Below are 22,044 nucleotides of genomic sequence, written 5' to 3'. Positions count from 1 at the left end.
CCAGTATTTACTTATCTGCCCTGGAGAGAAATTCATCCTATCCAGAATTTAAGAAAGCGATAAAAATGCAGTTGACTGTGTAAAATGAGGCTTGTGGCGACCAAGAAAGGAAGCCTTTAAACAGATCTGCTTTGCCATCTGTCAGTTTTTAGTCCAAAATTTTTCTTTATTCGGAAAGCCTATGTTACCACATCAACTCCCTCTGGCTTTTAGAATCACACGAACTGTTAAGAATTAGTTACTTTATGATCTGACTAGTTTTTGTGAAGGCTATTTATATCTGTTAGGTATAAATGTTCAACACTGCTCTACATATCTCCTTTAATTTTTGACATGACAGTATACTAAAGATGTAATGGTACATCAAGTTCACAAAATAATACCACACACACTATTGGTACAGAGAATGAAAAAATACACAAAACGTTACATTTATTCTTGAGCCATATGTCTTTTCTTTAAATGGTGTTGCTGGATCCTTGAAACTGATGACATGACTTCACTTTCAGATTGATTTTGCTAAAACAATATCTGAACTCTTGGGGACTCTTATAGATTAAAAAACAAATAAATGAAACAATACAGTTGTAGAATAACAAAATTTCCACACCCAGACTTGAAGCAGCAAAACAATGTAAATTCCACACCACTGACTCCAATATACACATGAAAATGCACCAAAAGAAACACAGAACACTTCAAAATCATGTTTCATAAAAATTCCTAATTTTGTTGCCATTACACACAAAGCAATATTTTTTCAATACACCTTCATACATGGCACTACAATAAAACTACCTATGTTTTAGTTTCATAAATGGTGTATTTTTACTTAGTATAGAATAAGTCAACCCAGGTTTGACTACTCTGTGCAGTATACTTTGGATTGTCTAAGTATAAGATTGAATACCCGTCAGACATTGTAAATACTCCATTTTTTGTTTTACCAAACAACAATCTCAAACTGTGTGTTAAAAAATTTCTGTTCTGTGTAAAATTTTGCTGGGCGATTAATTGGCTCAAAAAAATATTGCGATAAATGATAATATTGTTTGAAGACCTTTTTACCCTGATTTAATGGAAATTACGTAACAATACATGCAATTTCCTGCCAAAGATAGATACACTTTACTTTCAAAAAAACACTTAACACTGGAACTGATACACAAAATAAAAAAACAACCAAAAACAAAAATAAAATAGATATTCTCAGTCTCCATTAACAATAAATGTACTTGAATAAAAATTAAACAACATAAAACCAAAGTGGAAATGAATACTGCATTCAACCGAAAGAGTGCAGATTATGAAGTCTGTATAGTATATATTGCCCTTCAGTAATCATTAGATTTAAATAGAGAAGAATCCGACTGTCTGATGCAATAGTTCAAAATACAGGATTTTTTACCCTGAACGACAATCTTAGAACGTTATTCGTTCAGAGATTGTTACTTGTGTTGTGTGTTAGGGTAGATTGTTGAGGCCGCTCCAATCTAAATCAAAGATTTGCCCAGACTGAGAGCTTAACGCAGCCTGTTGAATGTGACCGGTAGCCAATCAGAAAGCGTGGATTCTCCTTCTGCTTTCTGAGGGGAAACACAGAAGTCCAGCGGACATCGGAGATGATATGTGGAAACATGAATGTTTATTCAACATTTCGTGCAAAGAAAATATAAATAACTAGGGGAGGAGTTGGAGCAAAATTACTACCAGAAAACCCGGTAACTTTTCAGCTGTTCTTCGTTAACGTGACATAAATAGGTTATAATGATTTTTATTCAATCAGGCCTGACAGTAGCCACATGCATTGCAGGTAGATTGTAGTAAGGAATTGATTATTGCCTGGTTTCAAAATTAGTGAACTGGACTTATATTTTTGTGTCCATTGTTGGACACAACATGGTTCGATCGAACCGTTACACCAAGGATTTCTGTCGGCTAATGTGTCTCTCAGGTTTTGATAATGGGCCGACAATTGGCGACATAAGATCGTGCAGCGCTCACTGGGCATTACACTAAGAAATAAGAAAGGGAGGGTCAGTGGAGAGCACCCGAGTTGAGCCTTTTTTCATTTAGTGTCATCAACAGTAAGAGAAAAGGGCAGGAAGAAACTATATAGACGATAATTGAAATGAGGTCGATAGTTTTATCGTGCGATTAATTGATGTATCGTTTATCGCAACAGGCCTATGTGAAATATCCTAAATCAGATTATACTGCTCTGATTGTTGTTAGTGTGCCTCATTAGCAGTCTTTATCAGTCAACCCAGACTACAACTATATTTCTTTCATCCATCAAAATAAGAGTCTTGAGGATAGATGCAGACTTTCTGCAGTAGCTTATTGTACCACATGGTCATATTCATGCAGATGCAGCATATTTTAGCGTGTCATGGATTTCACTTAGTTGGGGTTTAAATATTGCATGGTCTCGCTACACCTAAGTAAAGTGAAATTTGTTACAAAAAATTGTCTGGTTTTAATACTGTAGTATTGAGCAATTTTTCAGTTTTAATATATGCTTTTGAGATAGCTAAATCCCAGAGGGTAAATGTGCATAGTTATGATATTTCCAGGGCGTTCTCATTTAGGATTAAGTAGAAATTGAAGAACAAATATGTAAAAGAATAGAAAGGGATCAATGCATGCTGGTGCTGGTGCATCTCACTCAGTTAGCTATGTGTGGCATCTCCTCAAGTCATTTCACTTTGAAATCCTTCCTTAGTCATCATCAGCCTTTGTTTGTTTAGAACTGTTTATTTTGCATGTAGCTTCAGATTTCTGTATAGTGTAAAACACTTGAACACACACCTGCCAAAATATCTGTACTTGGCCCTCTGTGTGAGTCAGAGCCAACTGGAGTGCGTGTATGTTTTCCTTCTCCCAGTGGGTGTGCATTTCTTTATCTTTTTTTGCATGTCGCGTTGATTGAAGGCTAAAATGCTAAATGGTGCCTTTGTTTACCTCACCTGTGCCACTGGCAGGCCTGAGTGTGTGCTGGGCTGTGTCAGGGAGAACTAATAACATTTTAACTGCTCTGTCAAACTTCAGTCATATTGACACAAACTCTGCTGTTGGCAAACTATCCTGCAGATGGGCTGTGACTGGACAGATGTAAATGAAAAGTGTGCTGTGGTTACTTATCAAACATTGCACTGGGAGAGGGTAAAACGCAGTTTCCAATGGACATTCATAATTCTGTAACATTTTCAACTTTAGTCATGTTACAACCATCCTAACCATTACATGATTGCGAAGTGAAAGGAAAAGGATACCCTGACTGACATTAGGTTTTGCACATAGGCCAAAATGTTTGTCTAATCTGGCAAAAAATAATAATAAAAAGTTAAAAATGTTTTCCATGCGTCACCATGGCTTGTCACAAGTTTCAAATGAGACGTATGACTTTTTTTCAACACAGAATTTCTTTTTGATTTGACAACAGAGTAGTTATCTTGCGGCCCAAAATTTGTAAGTTCAATACTGGCTTTCTTCTGCCACATGTTGGATCTAAGTTTGGGTGTATGAATGTGTGTGGGGCTGGGTGAATGTGGCAGTAATGTAAAGTGCTTTAGTGGTCAGCATGAACAAAAAGACTATGTAAATTTGCTTCACTTACACATACTTTATTTGCAAAAAATACCACATATTTTCTTTGAACTTTAAAAACATGTGTCACTTTGTGTTAGTATAGCTCATAAATCTATACAATCCAAATAAAATACCTCAAAGTTTTTGATTAACATGACGTTATGTAGAAAACTTTGACATAATGGGGTGTGGATAGTTTTGCAAGTCACTGTGAACTATTGTTGGGTGCACTAGTCTGTGCTTGCATGTCTGACTCTGCAATTGCCGATATTTGTTTGCATGTCTTCAAATGAGTTAAGTCGTTGGTTTTCCCTTTTTGGGGTATATGTAGGCATTGCAGGGTTATTATAACATTGACATCTTGCAGTAAGCGTCCCTACAGGAGTGTGTGATTTATGAGGCTGGTGTGAACATTTCTCCCATCTTTCTGCATAATGTCCCCATTAGAGACAGCAGATATTGTGTCTCTGGTCATCATCTCATCCCAGCGACCAGTACACCTGGGGAGAGAGAATTTTGGAGACGGACAGACACAAAATTGAGTCAAAAAAAGAAACAAAGGAATATAGGGAAAATAAAATGGTGTTCTTTATTTACTTTTAGTGTTCTAGTCTTTACAAAGTTTATGACTAAGAAAACCTGTGTTCAAAGGGGAAAAAATGGCAAAGAAGTAACAGAACATAGCAGGAAAGTACAGATAATAAATAAAAACAGTTCTATATTTCCAGCTTTATTCCTGGTAACTGCAGTCTCTGCAGCTCTAGCCACCTACCCATCTTTCAAATGTAGCAAGTTGCAGTATTCATTTCTCCATCGCCTCAGAGTTTTCTCGCTATTGTTTGTCTGCCCCTGTTCGGTTTGTCAGCCTCATTATGTGAAGGGAGGTGCCAGGGGACACAGTGTCTAAAAACACCCTTGGGAAAGAAGAAAACCAAAAGAGTTGAGCGTACAAGCTCCTTGGAAGTCGTTCTAGCACACATATACATTAATAACTCGACATGCGTGGATAACAAACACTTTATAAAATTGCATTCACATTTGCTCAGCACACATTTAAGCCTCAACAAAACAACAAAAGCCTTTTCTAAAATGGGTACTGGCAAACATTTTGAAAATTGTCTTTTGGAATATTGTGGAGTGAAATATTTTTCTTGTCTGAACCATCATCTTCTACATACTACAGCCTAAATTACTCTTTGTCACTGAGTATTCTTTTAGTTTTCTTTTTTATGTTGTTGATATCAGCAACAAATTAATTTTTTGACATTTATTTTGTAATAATCAATGGTAACATGTTAATTGGATAAAAAAAGCACCAAAACTGTATTAAACATTACTAAACACACAACACAGAGCCTCTCTGCTCTACCAAATATTTGTAAAGGAACTGTGTGCTTTTTCCAATTCAATGTTAGGCACCTACAGTGATGACTGGAAGAGCAACAGTCACCTCTTCTTCTTTGGATCAATATCATTCTCGTTTTGGCATAATAAACTCGGAATCTGCTAAGAATAGATAGAGTCAGTTGGATATCTTTTATTTGGTTGGTTATTTATGTATTGAAGCACAGAAACATTAAGTGTAGTCATCATTAAGTGTATCTATCACAGGAACATTAAGTGTATCCAATGCACCTAGGTGCCCAGGCGCATTGGGCAGTCAATGGTGTCAAGGTAGATCAAGGTCAGTTCTGGTTTTAAAACCACAAATATTTTCCACCATGCTGTTCCTTTAATTTAACACCTTTTAATGAGATGCTACTAAAAATGCTGCAGTAAAGAGGCCTTTTTTCACCTGTAAGAAACACAATGTTGGGGCTTGGAGCTGAATATGAGGTCACACTTAAGGAGAGTAGGTTCTTGTTGCAAGTTGTCAAACCAGTGAAATGAGCAATTTGTTGTGGTGTCTATTTTTACTATAAGGTGCTATCAATGGATTTCCCTTCATCTGTTTTCAAACTTTAAAGAAATATGTCAACAAATAGATATACCACAGGAACTTGTGCATAAGAACTGTTAATAAATAATTTATACCTGCAAGCATTAGTTTTTTTTTTTTTTTATGTGCTTGACAGCTATATGGTTCAGTGCATTTGTGACTGATCAATGACCTCTGAATTTTCTTGTTGGAGTCTTGTAAACTACACTGTATATCCAACATGGACCTCCAAAAATATTAAAAATATTGAAAGAATGCACTGTAATGCGTAGCTGCCTGTCCCACTGTTGTATGAATGATGGCCACCAGCAAAATACAACTTCAGCTTTTGTCTCTCAAATGTAGAAATTAAAGTAACAGCACTACTTGCTCTTTTTAAGGTAACAGTGCTTTAAAAGTATAGTTTGAAAGCAGAATCTGTTGAGCATCGGACTGCACACGAGTTTCCTCTGGAGAATAAGTAGCCAGTTAATATCAACTTGGTAAAATTGTTGCTCTATAAATGAAACAATATTTTTCATTAAAATACAGCCGTCATATTTTAGCTAAAGTCCTCAGAATTACTTCATTACAAAATAGCTTGCCATGAGAATAAACATAATAACAATATGGTGTGTGAAATAAGAAGTTGAAAACCAGTACTTAATTTAGTGGGTGCATTCTAATTTTGTTATTGTAATAAAATAAAAATAACAATACATGAATGTTATAGACAAAATTATTATACATAGATAATTCAATATGTTATATATCTGTGGCAGAGGTGAAGAAAAAAAATCTCTGTGAAGTACATTAGGTCATGGTTTTTGTTTTAATTGTGCAAGTGCTATAATACTGTGAATATGTTGTATTTTTGCACAAGATAATTCTGAGAAAACATCATTCCAGTTCATGCCTTCTGCCACCAAATTGAGCCTTAAAGAGTTTTATTTCTTTCAGCAAAAAATTCACAGCACCACTGCACAACTTCACATTTTCTAACCAAGGGAAACAGGACTGGGCAAATAATTTATGATATTGGAGCAGTGCACTTCTGTGGAAAACTTTTGTATTTACATTTGCACTTTTACATGAGACTGTTTCTGAATGTGCAAAGTGACCATTGTGCAAGTGTTTCTTCTTCATGAAAAGAAATAGGACAGCTTTTAAATGGGTTTCTTGGCACTGCATTTTTAACAAGGTGCTTCGGTTCTTAAGCTGTAACTGTTGTAGCAAGCATCACACTTTGACTCCTGGAGCAGAGCTCACATCATAACTGCAAATAGCTTCATCTGGCCGACGCAGAGTAAAGAGTTGCCTGGAAGCTCTTTTCTTTCTTCTGGAAGGAAGAACTTCAACTGAGAGCGTAACCACAGGCTGTCCTACTGCATCAAGAGGCTCACCCTTTGATCCTCTCATGTCTCCATTACAGTAGCAATCAGCAGACAGCTTGAGGGATCCAAAATGACAGGATTTAAGAAGAGAAAAAAAATATTTGAGGTGTTAATGGATGTTGTGATAAAAAATGACAGCTAGTAACGATACAGCAGGAGCTCAAGAAGCCATCATTGGCTGATGTTTGCATTCACCAGTTGTGCAACTGGACAGCTGTGACATTTCAGCTCTGTTGTGGGCCAAAGCTCAAGCACCAAGGCATCCTGGATGTCAGATGATATGAGTTTAGATTTAGCCTTTCCAAGCTTTTGTGTGTGCGCAACACATGCATAAAATAACACTCATTTCCAACACACAAGATACAGTCTGTTTTGCCACAGGGAGACTGACATTTGGCTTTCCAGATGAGCCAAGTGTTTTACTGAGTTATGGGTTATGGCTATGAGAGTAATTTTACAATGAATTAACTTGAAAAAGAAAGACTAGTTCTGAATTTTTAGAATAAGATTCTGATAAAAGTTGATAGGCTATAAATGACGATATATTTTCTTCTTTTGAAGAAAATGTTTCCTTGATGCTACAATCTTGGACAGATCTTTATTAGAAAATATATTTACCTCAGTATCCCATGTGGATAACCACTGGTTTCTTTCTTAGTAACTCAGTAATGCATGTGGTGCAAAATTAAATGTGTTTTAAACCAAAATCCTTTTTTTTTTGTTTGGTACATGCATTTACTAAAAAAAAAAATACAAAAAAAAAAAAAAAATCAAATACAGCCTTATTTTGCTTATCCAACCAACCAACCAACCAACCAGCTAACCAAAAAAGAAAACAATTCTTTTAGTTCCATAGTGGTTACTTTCTATTGTTTTATCCAAAACCATGCCAAACTTTAATTTTTGTAAACCATTACACCCTTTGTAAAAATAGTTGGTTAATGATGTTCTACTTGCATCCATCCCAGGAGTTTTTTATTTTTATTATTTTTTATTCAAATTAAATTGTTTTAAGATAGTAGAGCCCCACTCTCATATCAGTCCCTCTGTTTTCATCTATCTCTTTTAGAATTAACAATCCCTTATAACAACAGTCTGTTGGAGGCGAACATGAGCAGTGGTAGCATCAGATGAAAGAAAACAAATTCGTAAACAAAAACCTGTCTTGTGGAGCTCACAGAATACACTTTTTTCTTCATTTTACTCTCACCACAGAGTCATCCTTAACTGGAAAGAAAAGTGACGAGAGGGCATTTACTGTTTGCTACTATGAGATGAGAGATTTCCAAAAAGGTCTCCCACTTGTACTCCCTTCAGCAAAAAGTACCTGTCTTTCCCTCCCTCTTTCTCATCATTCCTATTTTTATAGACTCCTTTCAGAGAATATCATCACACTCTGTTCGACTCATCCTGTAAGGTTAAGATCCTCTGCTGAAAGTTTTTCTTGTAGCCTCCGGACTGTTTTCCATTTCGTATTCCCTGACAGGCTCAAGTAATGCCCTGGAGGGAAAACAAAAGCCCATCGCCCAAAATATATAGACTTCCACTGAATGCGAGGATAAGCAGCGAGGAAGTATATCACTTTTAATGAAAAGCATTGTGTTTGCTTGGAGGCATTGGTGAAGATACTGGTTTTATCTCTATAAATAACAAAGAAAAGAGGGAAGAGTGAAATGTGGTATCAACCTGAAGTTGTTTGCAGTGACCATTGCCAGTCGTTTTGTTTTTTGGACAGCATGTATGTCAGCGTGTGTGTTCATTTTGGAAATCTGTATATGTTAGAGATACACTAACAAGATCCCCAAAGAGAACCTCACTTGTTAAGATTGCGTAATCTCACCATGCATCTTCTGTCATTTATACCGACTTAGTCACTGTATTACCTGTTGAGGAAACTACACAACTAATGCATCGATTACACTATGTCAGTCATGGGGAGAACACTACCAAATTGAATAACACTTTTCCAATTGCACACCGAAAACACACACGCATACACACACAGTCGGAAAACAATCAGCGATCCATCCCAGTGGCATTCTCTCCCGACAGGGTACAGTAACTGCCTCTTACCGCTGAGATAACCCTCTTGGGGAGAAACAGAAGTATGGCATGCGATTGAGTCACTCACACCTCCATATGACTGTTAAATTGTCTTATATCTGCAGTCAATTCAGGCTCAGTGCTTTACCCAAGCCCCATGGGCCCGGGTGATAATTTGAGTTTTATTGAAATTCTGCTCCAATGGGTTCAAGGTGGCTGAAGGTCGTTCTTTTACCGTCACAAATGAGATGGAGAGGAAGCACTCTGATAAAGCCTCAAGGTTCTAGCTCTCTCTAACTCTTTACTTTGCACTACTGTCTGTTTTCCTTGATGTCAAAAGAGGGGGATTATTCAGAAGACACAAGTCAATTTTGTGATGCATCCAAACATGGTTAACAACACCATTTAATGAGCTTGGATTTAGCTATCCAGTTTCTGTCTCTCTCCCCTGAATACAGCCCAGGTTATTATTATTATTATATTTTTTTTTTTTACTTGTACATCCCCTGTTCTTGACGAGAAACTTTGAAAACACAAAGGAAAAAAAAATAAACTACTCTTGGGGATTAAAGTGCAGACTTTTGGATTTTCTGTTCAAGGCCAGTGGAGTTGTCAGTTTTCTCTCTTATAAAATGCTATGTGATGTTTTAGGTCAGACTTGGACAGGGTACCAGTAGGAGTGATGCTTACCGAAGCCAAACTGTTCTGCTTTGGATGTCCTGACAACACACATAATAGCTAGTATGTGCTTAGATAAATTTCTGTCAACTGTTAGTTCCCTCATGTCTGGTTCTGTTAGGTGCATGTTGAGGTGATAATTGTGCTCTTTCTATTCACTCCTTACCCATGCAAGGTCATAAATGGGCCCATTTATTATGGCCAGTGGGCAAGAGGAAACACCTTGGAAAAGTTGGCTATTATTCACAGCCCAAGACAGACACACATGCATGTCCACGGCTGAAAGTAATTTAGAGCGGACAGTATATCTACACTGCGTTTTAGAGTATATTTTATTTTAGAGAATAAAACAGCAGTCCCTATAGACACTCACAAAATGAAGACTTTATTTTGAAAAGTCCTGGCTGATATTAAGACTCAGGAAGCTTCTTACTTTGAGGCAACAGTGCTAACAACTACTCCACCGTGCCACATTGGATTTAACCTGAAATTAATATTACAATCACCACCAAATAACAGATGATTCTTCTAAATGCAAGTACCAGGAGAAGAACAGTGGAATTTCTGACAAATTAAGTGAGCCATTTGTATCCCTTAGGTTAGATCCACTAGGATAAGATAACACTAGAATCTGCTTCATGATGCACTCCCCATAAGACTGTCTCTATATCTGATTCACTATCTTTATTTTAACTACACTCAGCTTGTTTCTTCCCCTCATTCTATTACATTCATGTCTTGCTACCCTCTGTCTCGTTTCTTTATCTTTTAATTTCTGTCTGTCCTCCATATTGGACCAGCATATTACACGATGGTTATCTTGGTTCAGCTGCATGACAGTAAAGGGCAGAGTCTTTTGAATTTTTCTTCTAACTCTGTTGCTCTAAAATGCAGCTGGGTAAGCTTCACAGACATTACTATGCTGACTGAATTTTCTGAAATTAAATTATTTCAACTGCTTTTTTATATGCACCTTGTTAATGGCTACTTTCGCGCTGTGCTTAATTAGTCTTATGGACTAATTAAGAACAGTGCTAGACTGACTAATATAGTTTTACTAACTCAGCATTTCACTTTCTGCTTCAAAAACAAATATGCATTTACTGTCCGTGGGTAAACCATTAGCTGTAGCTTTAATTGTTAAATGCCAGTCTTATAGTCCCAATGTGAAAACCTTAATGGACCATCCAATGAGTGCATAGGCGGCAGACATGATGTTATGACAGTCAGAGATAACTTATCAAATGAACTAAAGTTTTGCATGAAACAAATTTTCCCCACATAAAAGGATAAATTAAATGATTGTTTGACTATATTTTTAAACAGTTCTTTTTGTTCTTTTTCCAAAGCAGGAGAGCATATTCTGAGAATTTTCTGTACTTTAAGTATATATGCCCTGATTACTGACTGCAGTGCAATATGTTTAAAAATGAAGTCAGTGAAAGCACAGAGTATGAAGCTATAAAAACAATTTTTTTTCTTTTTTTTTGCTAATACATGTTGAAACATGTCTACAGTTTACATACACTGTGAGAAAGGGAGAAAGAGACACTTTGAGCAGGTAACAGTGAGGCTAAATCCAATACTGACATGTTGCTGTAATTTAACCTCTTGTCTGCCAAGGAATATTTTAGATTTGGAAATGTTAACAGCCATTTTTAAATGAGAGTTTATATTCTTGGGTAACACAGATTAAGTCAGTTTTCATGTCTTTATGGAAACAGCCATGACAATTTTAAACATCAACTTTAATCATTTCTGATTTTGTCAAAATGCTATAATTCCAATTTATAGCGACAAAAATTGTGACCTGATACAACTCTCGTTTTTGACTATTAAGGCCATGAAAATACATAACTCAATGTTGTGCACCTTTATTATAAGTCCATTTACTTACATTTACCTTAATAATGCCTTATTCATAGTTATTCTATCCTATGTACAATTGCATACTTGTGTGATGTAGATTTCATAATCCGTAATCATCCATGATGGGAATGCAAGGATTTAATCATTGGTACTCTTTTAAAAAAATGCTGTTATTTTTTCATTCTTTTCACTTTTCTTTTTCTGTGAAAATTGTATTAAAACCAATTCATTATTGCCCAAATGAGGCTTTAGTGAAAACTCCATATTTTTGAGTGATATTCTATAGCTAAGCTAAAAAGAATGTGACAAGCACATGCTTGTCTGTAAAATCCAAGCAGTTCGCATTCAGACATGTGGAAAGACTTATTAAACGATTAAGTGTCCCTCTCTAAAATAGGTGAATTTATTGGATACAGTTTTTTTCATAATATCAGTCAAAAATGTTTCTGATTCTCATGAAACTTAAAGAAGGTGGAAATACAATATATGACTAAGAGTGAGTGTGCTTCAAAGATTAGAAGGTCAGCCAGAATCTTGTTCAGCCGCCTGTGACCTGCCGAGGACAAGTCTGTCTTACTCCAAATCCTGTTATGTGAAGTGAGGAGCCTGATAAGGATTGTAATTACCTTGTTTCAAAACAGCAAATTGCCAGGTGTCTTAAAAGCAGACAGGTAATAACAGCCATAATAAGTCTGATTCTTTGAGGACAGTGCTGCTTACTTATGGATCCGTTTTTGGCTTTACAAAATTTAGAAAACAGAGATTACCATTTTTTAACCTTTTTTAATAGCTCATTTAATAAAAAAAAAAGTTTGACATTCAAAACAGATGAATTAGTTGTACTTTATGCATGCTTAGAGTTTTTTTTATATAGATTTGTAAATTTCATTGCTCAGAGTAACAGTGCTTCTGTATGTTACTCCGTAGGAGCTACATTGTTCCATAGAAGAAATCACTAAAAATGTTACTTTGGTAGTACTTTAGTGTAATTTTTGTTCTTACGAGAGATGCACGTTATTGGTTAATGAGTTAATCTAAAATTGACTGATGCTATCATTCTTTGAGATCTTATCACAAAGAAGAGATAGAATGAAAGTTAGAAATACATATTTTGATTGACACCTAAATAGAGGTAATCTTGCAATTGCTTTAATAAAAGAAGAGGTTATGGTATTATTTTCTCTGTAATTTTTTAAGTCCATATGAGAAAAATCTAAATCAGCAGATCAGTCCTCATAGACAACTGGGAATTGATGTCAGTCAGAAAAAGCCTGATCGGATCGTCATATTTACAAGGGGGGGTGAAGAACACCACTTGTCATTATGTTGAGACCTCAAAAATAATCATGAAAGATAAGGCAAAAACCATGATGAATATAAAGCAGAAGATAGATTCAAGTAGAGATGCCCTGGGATAAGGGGTGGGGGGAGTACAGCAGAGGGGAGATGGATAGAAGGAAGAAAAAGAAGGTAAAGAGAAAGCGGGTGAGTGAGTGGGCGGTGGGGTTATGATGAATTAAAGATGACACTCTCCTGCAGCCTGGTTTCTAAAGATCACTCTGTCTGCTAATGTAATGTTAATGAATGCAAATGATGTGCCTAACCTCTCTCCTCTGACCAAGGCATGGGAAGAGGAGCGAACGAAGGAACAGGAGCACCAGAAAAAGATAGTGAAAGATAGAGGGGTGTATATAAAGTCGTAAAGTTAAAGTACAAAAGTGCTGTCCCTGCAAGTTGCCAATACTTGGAAGAGTGGCTGGCCACTAGCATTCTATGTATAAAATTTTTTGGAGGGGGATGTATTTGCAGTTATTGTTTAGGAGGACTGTTGTACTTTCTCCTTCCATTTTACAATAACTCAATTACAAACTGCTAATCATGGAAAAGATCTTCTGGGTGCAAGGTTGATACCTACATTTTATGCGACATAGTAGCCCAGATGTGTGAGGCCAAGATAATGTGACCTTGCTGTGATTATAGAATAATTTCATTAGGTTTTGCTGATAGTGTATGTATATTAATTGTCCTTACACCGTATTCTCTCTAACATCTGCCTGTGATTTCACTTTACCCTTTCTGGCTTTACTTCTCTGTATGTTCTATTATCTCATGTTTTCCTTTTATGACTCACACTGACCACATCTACTTTCATGCTGGAAATGTTATTTTCACTCAGCAACTGCAAGCCCCAGACTCCATTAATATATCTGTTTGTGCGATCTGTAATTTGCAAACCAGCTCATTTAAATCCTGTCTGTGTCTCGGCAAAGCAAGTCTTGTGTGTCATCACTTTGAGCTAATGTCTCAGGGGATGGCAGATTATTTTCTGTCCAATTTTCAAATCAGACACATTGTCATGTGTGTCTTTAGGGAGAGATTGAAATAACACATTTCTTTTGACATATTCCTGGTGAATGTTCTGCTTTTTTCTATTTAAAGCAAAAAGCCCTTCAGTAAGACGGATAAAGCAACACGTCTCACATCCATGTGTGAGGACTGTCTTCTTTATTGAACATGGTGATTCAATAAGATGGTGTCTCTATTCACATTACCACCAAGGAGTGTTAAGCAATGAAAACGTTAATAGTTATCAAAACTAATCTATACTACATCCAGCTCACAGACCTTACATGATATCTGGTTCACGTTCACACTTTTTTTACCCAGTTTTATTGGATAGCTAAACCAAAGTCATCTCAATCAACACAACAGGTAAAAACCAAGAGCTATTTCTTTCATACTTCACAAAAAATAGTTTTATACATAGGTCATAGTTTGGATCCTTGTCCTCAAGTTTAAAGCACTCTACTTTATATGCAGGGATAATACTAACACAACCTTACTTCAAAGGTTGAAGTAAGGTTGTGAGTCCACTGTTGGATAGCATGACAGGCTTCACTTGACAAATAATAGTGGGGCGCTTTATTACCATGAGTTTTCAAATAAGCTCAACCGATCTTTTATATTCCTCAATTCTCAAAGTGGCCAATTGATTAGTATGGGAGATTGTTATTGGCTAATCTCACTACAAGTCTGTATTAGCTGTCTCTTGGAACACAATAGGTCAACTCAATAATGGCTTCATTTCTTACATCAAAAGAAGAGCCTTGTACATAGAGAAAATAGGTTGTGAAGTTTTGAAATGGACTCCTTAACGTATAGTTCTGGCTGGTTGTACAGGTAGTCTTGCTGTGCTCAAAACATTTCCTTGCTTTGATCCAAAAATACTCCAGTCTGTCAAAAAAAATTGCTTTTATATTCATAAATCCCCTGAGTGGACGGCTGATTAGTTTGGAAAATGCAGCACTTCTCTCTTGTTTGTTTGTCAGCCGCCCCATATTAAGATTCCATGCTCAGCAGGCTACCCTGGGGTTTCATCATTGTTAAGTGCTCATTTCAGTCCTGCTGATTTCTCCTGTGGTATTTCATCTCCATCTTCCTTTCTTTCTGTCTGTCATCATTTTTGGGGGTTCTGTTTTTTTTTTCCGTCCTACCATCCTGTTCGCATTCACATCAAGAGATAAACCCTACCTAAATAAAGTTATCTTTGGGGCTGAGATCTTTCATTTTCTTGCTACAATAACAAAGAGAAGGCCTTTTCCTGCTCATTCACCCTCTAGCATCTGGACATGATTGTCTCATTGAATTACAAAATATACCAGCAACCTTGGGCAGGGCGACACAGAGGAAGGCGGTTAAAGGATAGATGAATGGAAAAGATGGAAAGGGAATTGAAATCCTAAGAGAATACTTTGGTGTATTGATTAAGGAGTAAGGAAGGCTTCGGAAAGGGCTTCAGCACATGTTCTATCGACCAGAAACCATGCAATCATACAGACTTGGTCACAAAGGAGGGATTTATACAGACATGTAGCTATTTTGACTTTTTACTAATTATTAGGCATATGCATAGTAGCTTAATAAGGTTCAAGAGTTCTATAATCCATTCCATCTGTTGTTTTTTATCCATAGAAATATTCTTTGGACTAGTGCTTGTAATATGTAATGATGGAAGTTCATGTGATGTATCACGCGACTGCTTGCTGACGTGTAATTGCGTGTAGAAAGCTGTTTCCTTATTGATCTGTAACACAGAGCCCCATCAATGTTTAATGTAGTCTCTCCCTTACTTTCATTTCTTTTCCTCTTTCTCTCTATGCCCCCCTCTCTCTATCTGTGGAAACAGCTCACCATTGGGTATCGATCTATCACTTGCTGCTAATAAGAAGGAGCAGCGCTCTCTGGGGTTATAGGCCCTGGCTTCTCTCTCTGATTGTGACTTCTGAGTTTTGAGTAAAATAATTTGGTGTATTTTGAAGATGCCTTTGGCTAAAGAATCCCTAACATCCGTTGAGTAAATAATATGCCTATGATGTTGCTATAATACATCTTTTGCACTGAGACCAATGAGCTGTTGCTTTTCTTTTGAATTTATGAGCAGTATTTACATAGTCAACATTAGGCTTTTAATGCATGCAGTTTTCCCACAGTTTGAACTGCTAGTGGATTTGTCTGTGTTTAATATACTAGTGCTTGCCGATAGCGCTGACACAGCAGTGTATAAACAAAAGAGAAAAAGTCCTGAAACACTGGGGACTGCAAAAGTTTTATTTCACCTTTTCCACCAAATTATTTATAAATTAACAACATAAAAATTACTTAGTTTAAACTGCAAATTGTTGCTAATTGTTCAAGACCTAAAATGAATTTGTTCTTACAAATGGAGTTCTATTTTGTCTGCTTTCTCATGCTTAATGAGATACTGTTTTTAGTTAGAAGTCTCACTCAGAATTGCTGGCCTTGGCTGTATAATTATAATCTTTAAACTGACTGCTGAAAACAAGTGGGAATCACAAATTTTAGGAACTGCTTATTTTGTTGCAGAGCAATCATACAAAAATAATTCTAGGACCCTAATCCTAATAGATATATACAAATTTTAAAACCAAAACTTTCCCATTCCTAATTCTCGCTGAGTCATAGACTGAATATGCTTTCCTAAATGTTTTCTAATTCACACTCTTTAGTTTTCTTATTGCCACAGCATATTAATGAAGAGACATAATGTAACATTCCTTATTCCATCTATTGTAGATTCTCCTTTTATTCTTGCAGAGTTGCGGGGGCTGGTGCTTATCTCCACCAGACAAGAGGCGGGGTACACACTGGATTCCCTGTCCCTTGTAGGGCAACACAGAGACTCACAGGACATATATTCACTCATACATAAGGACAACTTAGAGAAATCAAGTAACCTGACAGATGTGTTTCTGGACTGTGTGAGGAAGCTGTGAGAACTCATGCATACACAGACAGAACATTCAAACTCCATGCAGAAACACCTAAGGCTGGGATTCAAACCCAGCCTTAGGTGTTTTTCAAGCAAGTTCTTGTTTACTTGCTTTTAGTATATATATATATATATATTATATATATATTATATATATATATATATATATATATATATATATATATATATATATATATATATATATATATATATACACACACAATACTTGAAGGTATAACTTTGAGCTGCATGTCTTGCTTTTCAAAATAGTTATTCATCACCGGATAAAAAATATGTGCTATTTAGATTGCCTTTGTGCACATAATAAGAAGAATAATACAACGCAGAAAAATGTTTACTAAAAAATATTATTGACAAATACTTAAAATAATATTACTGTATTTAAAACAGTAATTATTTATAGTATGCATGCTCGATTAAATTACATTGATTTTGTTAGTGTTCACATTCACTTCACAAAAAAAAAAAAAAAAAGATGAACAAGACAGCTGATTTAAAACACATACAATGGACATTTTTCAAATCCCCTATGCCTGTGGACAGGTGTTAGAGATGTGGCATGACCGCTGCTTGAGTCAAACCTCATTGCTAATCACCACTTAGTACACTCCATTTACTCATGTGCTACTTTGATATTCTGCTAATGGTGGACATTAGATCAGGTGACAGTGCTCATCCGGCCTTCCCATGAGGCCTCTGACCTTTTTTGTCCCCTACCCAGATTGTTTTTTTACTTCGTCCCCCCTTTCTTCTGTGTTTTAAAGGAAATGGAAAATGGCCTACCAAGTGTCCGTGTGATTAGACTAAAGCTTCTGTGATTTCCCCTGAGAAAGGGCTGGCAGTCCCCAGTATGCTCTCTGGCACAGGGAGCTGTTTCATGGTCCTATCTCCCCAGCTGACAACAAGTCTTAAAAACAGGCAGGCTGGAGCGGGCTGACTGTGAAAACTAGACAGCAAAAGGCTGATTTTAAGGAAATTGAAACACTGAGACAAAAAGCTCAGTGTGAACAAGACTGTCCCGGTAGGTATACACAGAAAATTGCTCACAGTCTTGACTGCTGCAGGTAAAGTCTACTTATGAATTAGTCTGCGTTCTATTGTTGCATATAATAGTATTTTAATGTGTATCTGATGTATCTTACCTAACTAGTTAATGCATGTGGACTTCATCTACATGTAAGTGGGGCAAATTTACATTAAAATGTTTTTTTTTCTTTGACAGTGTCTTTTAATCTAGATTTTATTGGCAACATCAGTGACTGATTTCCAATCACACAATTTTTATGATGCGCTGACCTTACCATGAGGATTTTTGTTTGAGAAACTAAAATTAAAAACAGTGTTAAAAGTATTTTATTGCCAGTCTCTCCTTCCATTTTTCATGTAAACAATACTTTTTGATAGTCACTATGTATGTGTTGCCAGCACTCTTATCTTACAGAAAGAAGGCTCCAGGTGCAAATCCCAGCCTGGGGTCTTTTAGCATGTGGCTTGAATGCTCAGCCTATGCGTGTGTGAGTTCTCTCTAGGTGCTTTGGCTTCCTCTCACAGTCTGAAAGCATGTCACAGCATGGGAGAGCGATGGATAGGTAGATTGTTATTTCTTTAAATAATACCAATTCTAAAACAGTCCTACAAAAAAGCTAATACTTCAGAAGAGATTTGTAAAGGTCTTTAATAAATAAAATAAATAAAATTAAGTGGTCTAGGATGTTCCTTATTTTCTTTTTTATTTCATCCACCTTATTTATCATTTAATATAAAACTTAAGACTGTGCAAATCAAGTTTTGAGTATTTTGGGTGTGTCAGTTTTGATAAAAGATTAAAAAAATAAAAATACATTGGGCAACATGATAAACTACATTTACATTGTATTTAATCCAGAGTGGACTCACCGGCGGCTTTGTGCATGTGTGATTCTATTGCAATGGGGAAGCAGAATGGACTGGGTACTCTCTGTGCTCTACTGCAGGCTGCTGCATGACGCGCTTGCAAACTGTTTCTGATATGGGAGGGGCTCACGGCACCTCTCACTTGCCTGCTGCAACTGCAGTCATTGCTTTCCCATTTTTCCACAATGTTTCCAATAAACCAGAGTATGTGTCTAGATTTATAACCTCCCCAAATATACTTACAATGTTGCAAAAATGGCAACTGTGTTCCAACTTGATGCTGATGCCATTTTTGCTTAATTTTATGCAATGTGCTGGGCATAAAACTGTAGGCAGTCCACTAGACAGTAGACAGTCCACTACGTAATTGTAGATACTTTGAAATAATCCATGATCGGGATGTGATCCCAGATTCCAACCAAGTCTGAAACCATGTGATTTGACCCAATTTCCGATCTTGATCAGGTTGAGACCTCCCTAATTCCCCCTCTTATGTTATTTGGTTTGAGGCAAAAAGTAAATGCACAATAAATAAAAATCAAAACAAGTCAAATGGCTATGTGTGAAGTAAAGAAAGTTGGATTGTCTTATTTAAAATTTAAGAGGGAGGATTTCATCAGACTGCGATCCTTGTTTGGATTGGACAACCATTGCTGAGGCAGTGGAAGGTGTCCAAGGCAAAAACAATTCCTCTGAAAATTCCCGAAGCACCTTTCTTATCTGCTACAGAGCATCACCCAGACACACCATTCCTCCTTCAGCAAATGAGTTTTATCTGTTTGGGAAATAAACACAATCAGGGGCATGTTCTGGCATGAAGCATTTAAAATGTGAAATGTTCCTTCAGTTTATGAGGTGAATCATTTAGAGCATGGAATAAACAGTCTGTTACAGGGGAAGTCTTCCTTTAAAATGGCAACATAGCTTTGATTCTCTTATTGTCTTACCAGTTTTTATCAGTCTTATCAGAAAAAAGCTGTACAGCCTTTTTTATCAGTCTTATCAGACTGATAAAAACTGGTAAGATTGGTTTCTTTGTGCCAGCTGCCAGTCTTAGTTTTTCTTTTTTCTGTATAAACATGTCATAGTGAGCATTGCTTTTACGCAAGAGATTTGATGTCTAAAATACTTTTTTTTTTTTTGTATAACTTTTGTATTTTTTTTGGGGGGGGGGGGAAATGTTGAATCGATTGAAATGTCTGTGAAATGTGAAATGTCTGTTTAAGTTTCACCAAAGAGCTAGGAAATTGATATGCTTTCATCTCACTCAGTTGAAAGCGTGAACCTCTGACCTACTGAATTGGTGAGCATTTTCCAGAACAGGGATGTAATACTTTGTCTGCATTTTAGAAGTGATTTTTCCCTAGATTAATGGTGTGCAAAGCTGTACAGCCTTTTCCCACCCAAAAGTACAAATAAAATCCACCCACTTCACCAGAAGTGACTGCAAATCACTCAAATACATGCATGCATGTGCATGCAAACAAAGGCGGGATATGCATATTGTTGTTGTGCTCACATAGAGAACACAATACAAAGCTGAGCATTTAACAGCATGACAGAAGCTCTCAGGCATCCCTCCCAGCAAAGTGCCAAGGATTTGTTTCCATGTTTCTTGTCTTAACAGAAGTGAGGCAGAGATGGATGAATCACTGTGGGGTTTCGTCTCTGCTCTGTTCATAGATGATAGTGTCAAGTGATCACTGGGCCTTGAATTCAAGTCATCTCCGTTGAGGGGTACTAAAAATAGGTTTTTGAGGCTAACTACTGTTTTTCTCTCCATTTTTCTGTCTTTGCTGCAGAAACTTTGATGGACACTCGGGTGGCCACAGCAGAACTGGGCTGGACGGCATATCCTAACTCTGGGGTAAGAAGGCAGCTGACTACACTTAGCTTATTTGGAGTAAAGGTTTGATATATAACTACCTTTTGTTCAGGGTGAAGTAACTTGATAGTCTGATACGTAACTTAACACCGTGGGCACTCAGATCCACAGGCACAGGAAAATAGGCACAAAAGTAGGTGGGTTGGGGGCATAAACCTAAGTAGTTCCCAATGTAGCTCCCATTAAAGGCATAATTTTCTCTGTGTCCTGGTTTATAATGACTTAATAATATAATGGGTCTATGTAAGCCACAGCACACAGTACCTAAGTCCCTGTTAATGGAAGCTGGGGGATACTGTTGCCATAATGATACTGTAATGATACATTTATGCAGTGGAGTGGAGGTATTAGAGTGAAACTGGGAGGAGGAGCTTTGACGATGGATATGCTCTGGGGTTTAAAGATTTAAATTGAACTTTTTTTTTTCAAAATTTAAGTATTTTAGTTGATGTGAATGGACTAAAGATGACTGAAAAAGGGAAACATACCCAGAATGAAAACAGTATTCATTTTTTTGGTTTGTTTTTATTAACTAAATCAACGGTTAAACAGACTGCTGAACTATTACACTAATGGACCTTAAGAGACTTTTTAAACCCAGTTTTCTCTAATGCAATTCAAAACCCCAATGAAAAGCTCCGTGGCCCAACATTGGTTTAAATTACAGGAACTATTCAGGATAGACAATGACTGTTTCCTGCATTTTCTGGTTCTTTGGGTCTTTATGAAGCATTTTATATCCGTGTAAAGAGACCCTTTATTGGTGCTAAAGCAGATGAACAGAGCTTTGACTTTGTTTAAAGGCTGACTACTGTGGCTGCCCAGATTTTTAGCATTATTGTTTGTGTCCTCAAGGAGTACTAATACAACTTGATTCAGAAAATAACAATGCATGTGTGTGTAGCTTTACGTTTATGTGGGCAGTGACCCCTGACACATCTCATAGCTATAATTATGCAGAGTGTCAGCTTTTATTTTTATTATTCAAGGGATCTTGAGCCTGACTCTTTCATTAATTTTTTGCATTTAATTAGGAACCACTCTTTTTATGGAAGATAACTTAACTTTGTAATTTAGTGTTTTTTGCTATGTAAAGCACTTGTATGATTGTTGAACTATTACATGCTGCTGCTTATTGTTGTTTACAATTAAGAGAGATATCATAATTGTGACTGTGTGCTAAGCTTTTGCAAATGTTTTTTGTTATTATTATTTTATTTTATTAATCATTTTGTTGGCTCCAGTTACAAGGCCTCATCACTTTCAGCTCACATGTAATGAAAGAACACAAATGTTGCCATTGATTTTTGTAGTACTGCCATGGTTAAATACCTTATATCCAGATGAGTCTTTACTGACACCTACTGAGCACAGGCCTTTTTCTCTGAAGTCTGTTCAGTTCACCAAGCTTCCAGGCACACCGAGCCTTTTGTCTTTTTTGAGCACAGGTTTTCTTTAAGCT

At 36.6% G+C, this 22,044-nt stretch overlaps 1 protein-coding gene across 2 annotated transcripts in view; it reads left to right on the top strand.

The window, feature by feature from the left end:
- The window catches only part of LOC129361819 (ephrin type-B receptor 1-B), a 166,819-nt gene that overhangs the window by 36,015 nt on the left and 108,760 nt on the right, over window positions 1-22,044 (top strand). For both annotated transcript variants that reach the window (XM_055032944.1, XM_055032943.1), the window contains exon 2: window positions 20,500-20,564. In XM_055032944.1, coding sequence (XP_054888919.1) covers window positions 20,500-20,564 — 65 coding nt within the window. The remainder of the gene's footprint in view (window positions 1-20,499; window positions 20,565-22,044) is intronic.

The sequence above is a fragment of the Poeciliopsis prolifica genome, unplaced genomic scaffold, assembly GCF_027474105.1.
Source record: "Poeciliopsis prolifica strain line A6 unplaced genomic scaffold, Auburn_PproV2 SCAFFOLD008, whole genome shotgun sequence".
NCBI lineage: Eukaryota > Metazoa > Chordata > Actinopteri > Cyprinodontiformes > Poeciliidae > Poeciliopsis > Poeciliopsis prolifica.
The sequence above is the reverse complement of the archived record's forward strand: the minus strand, read 5'-3'. Positions and strand labels throughout refer to the sequence as shown.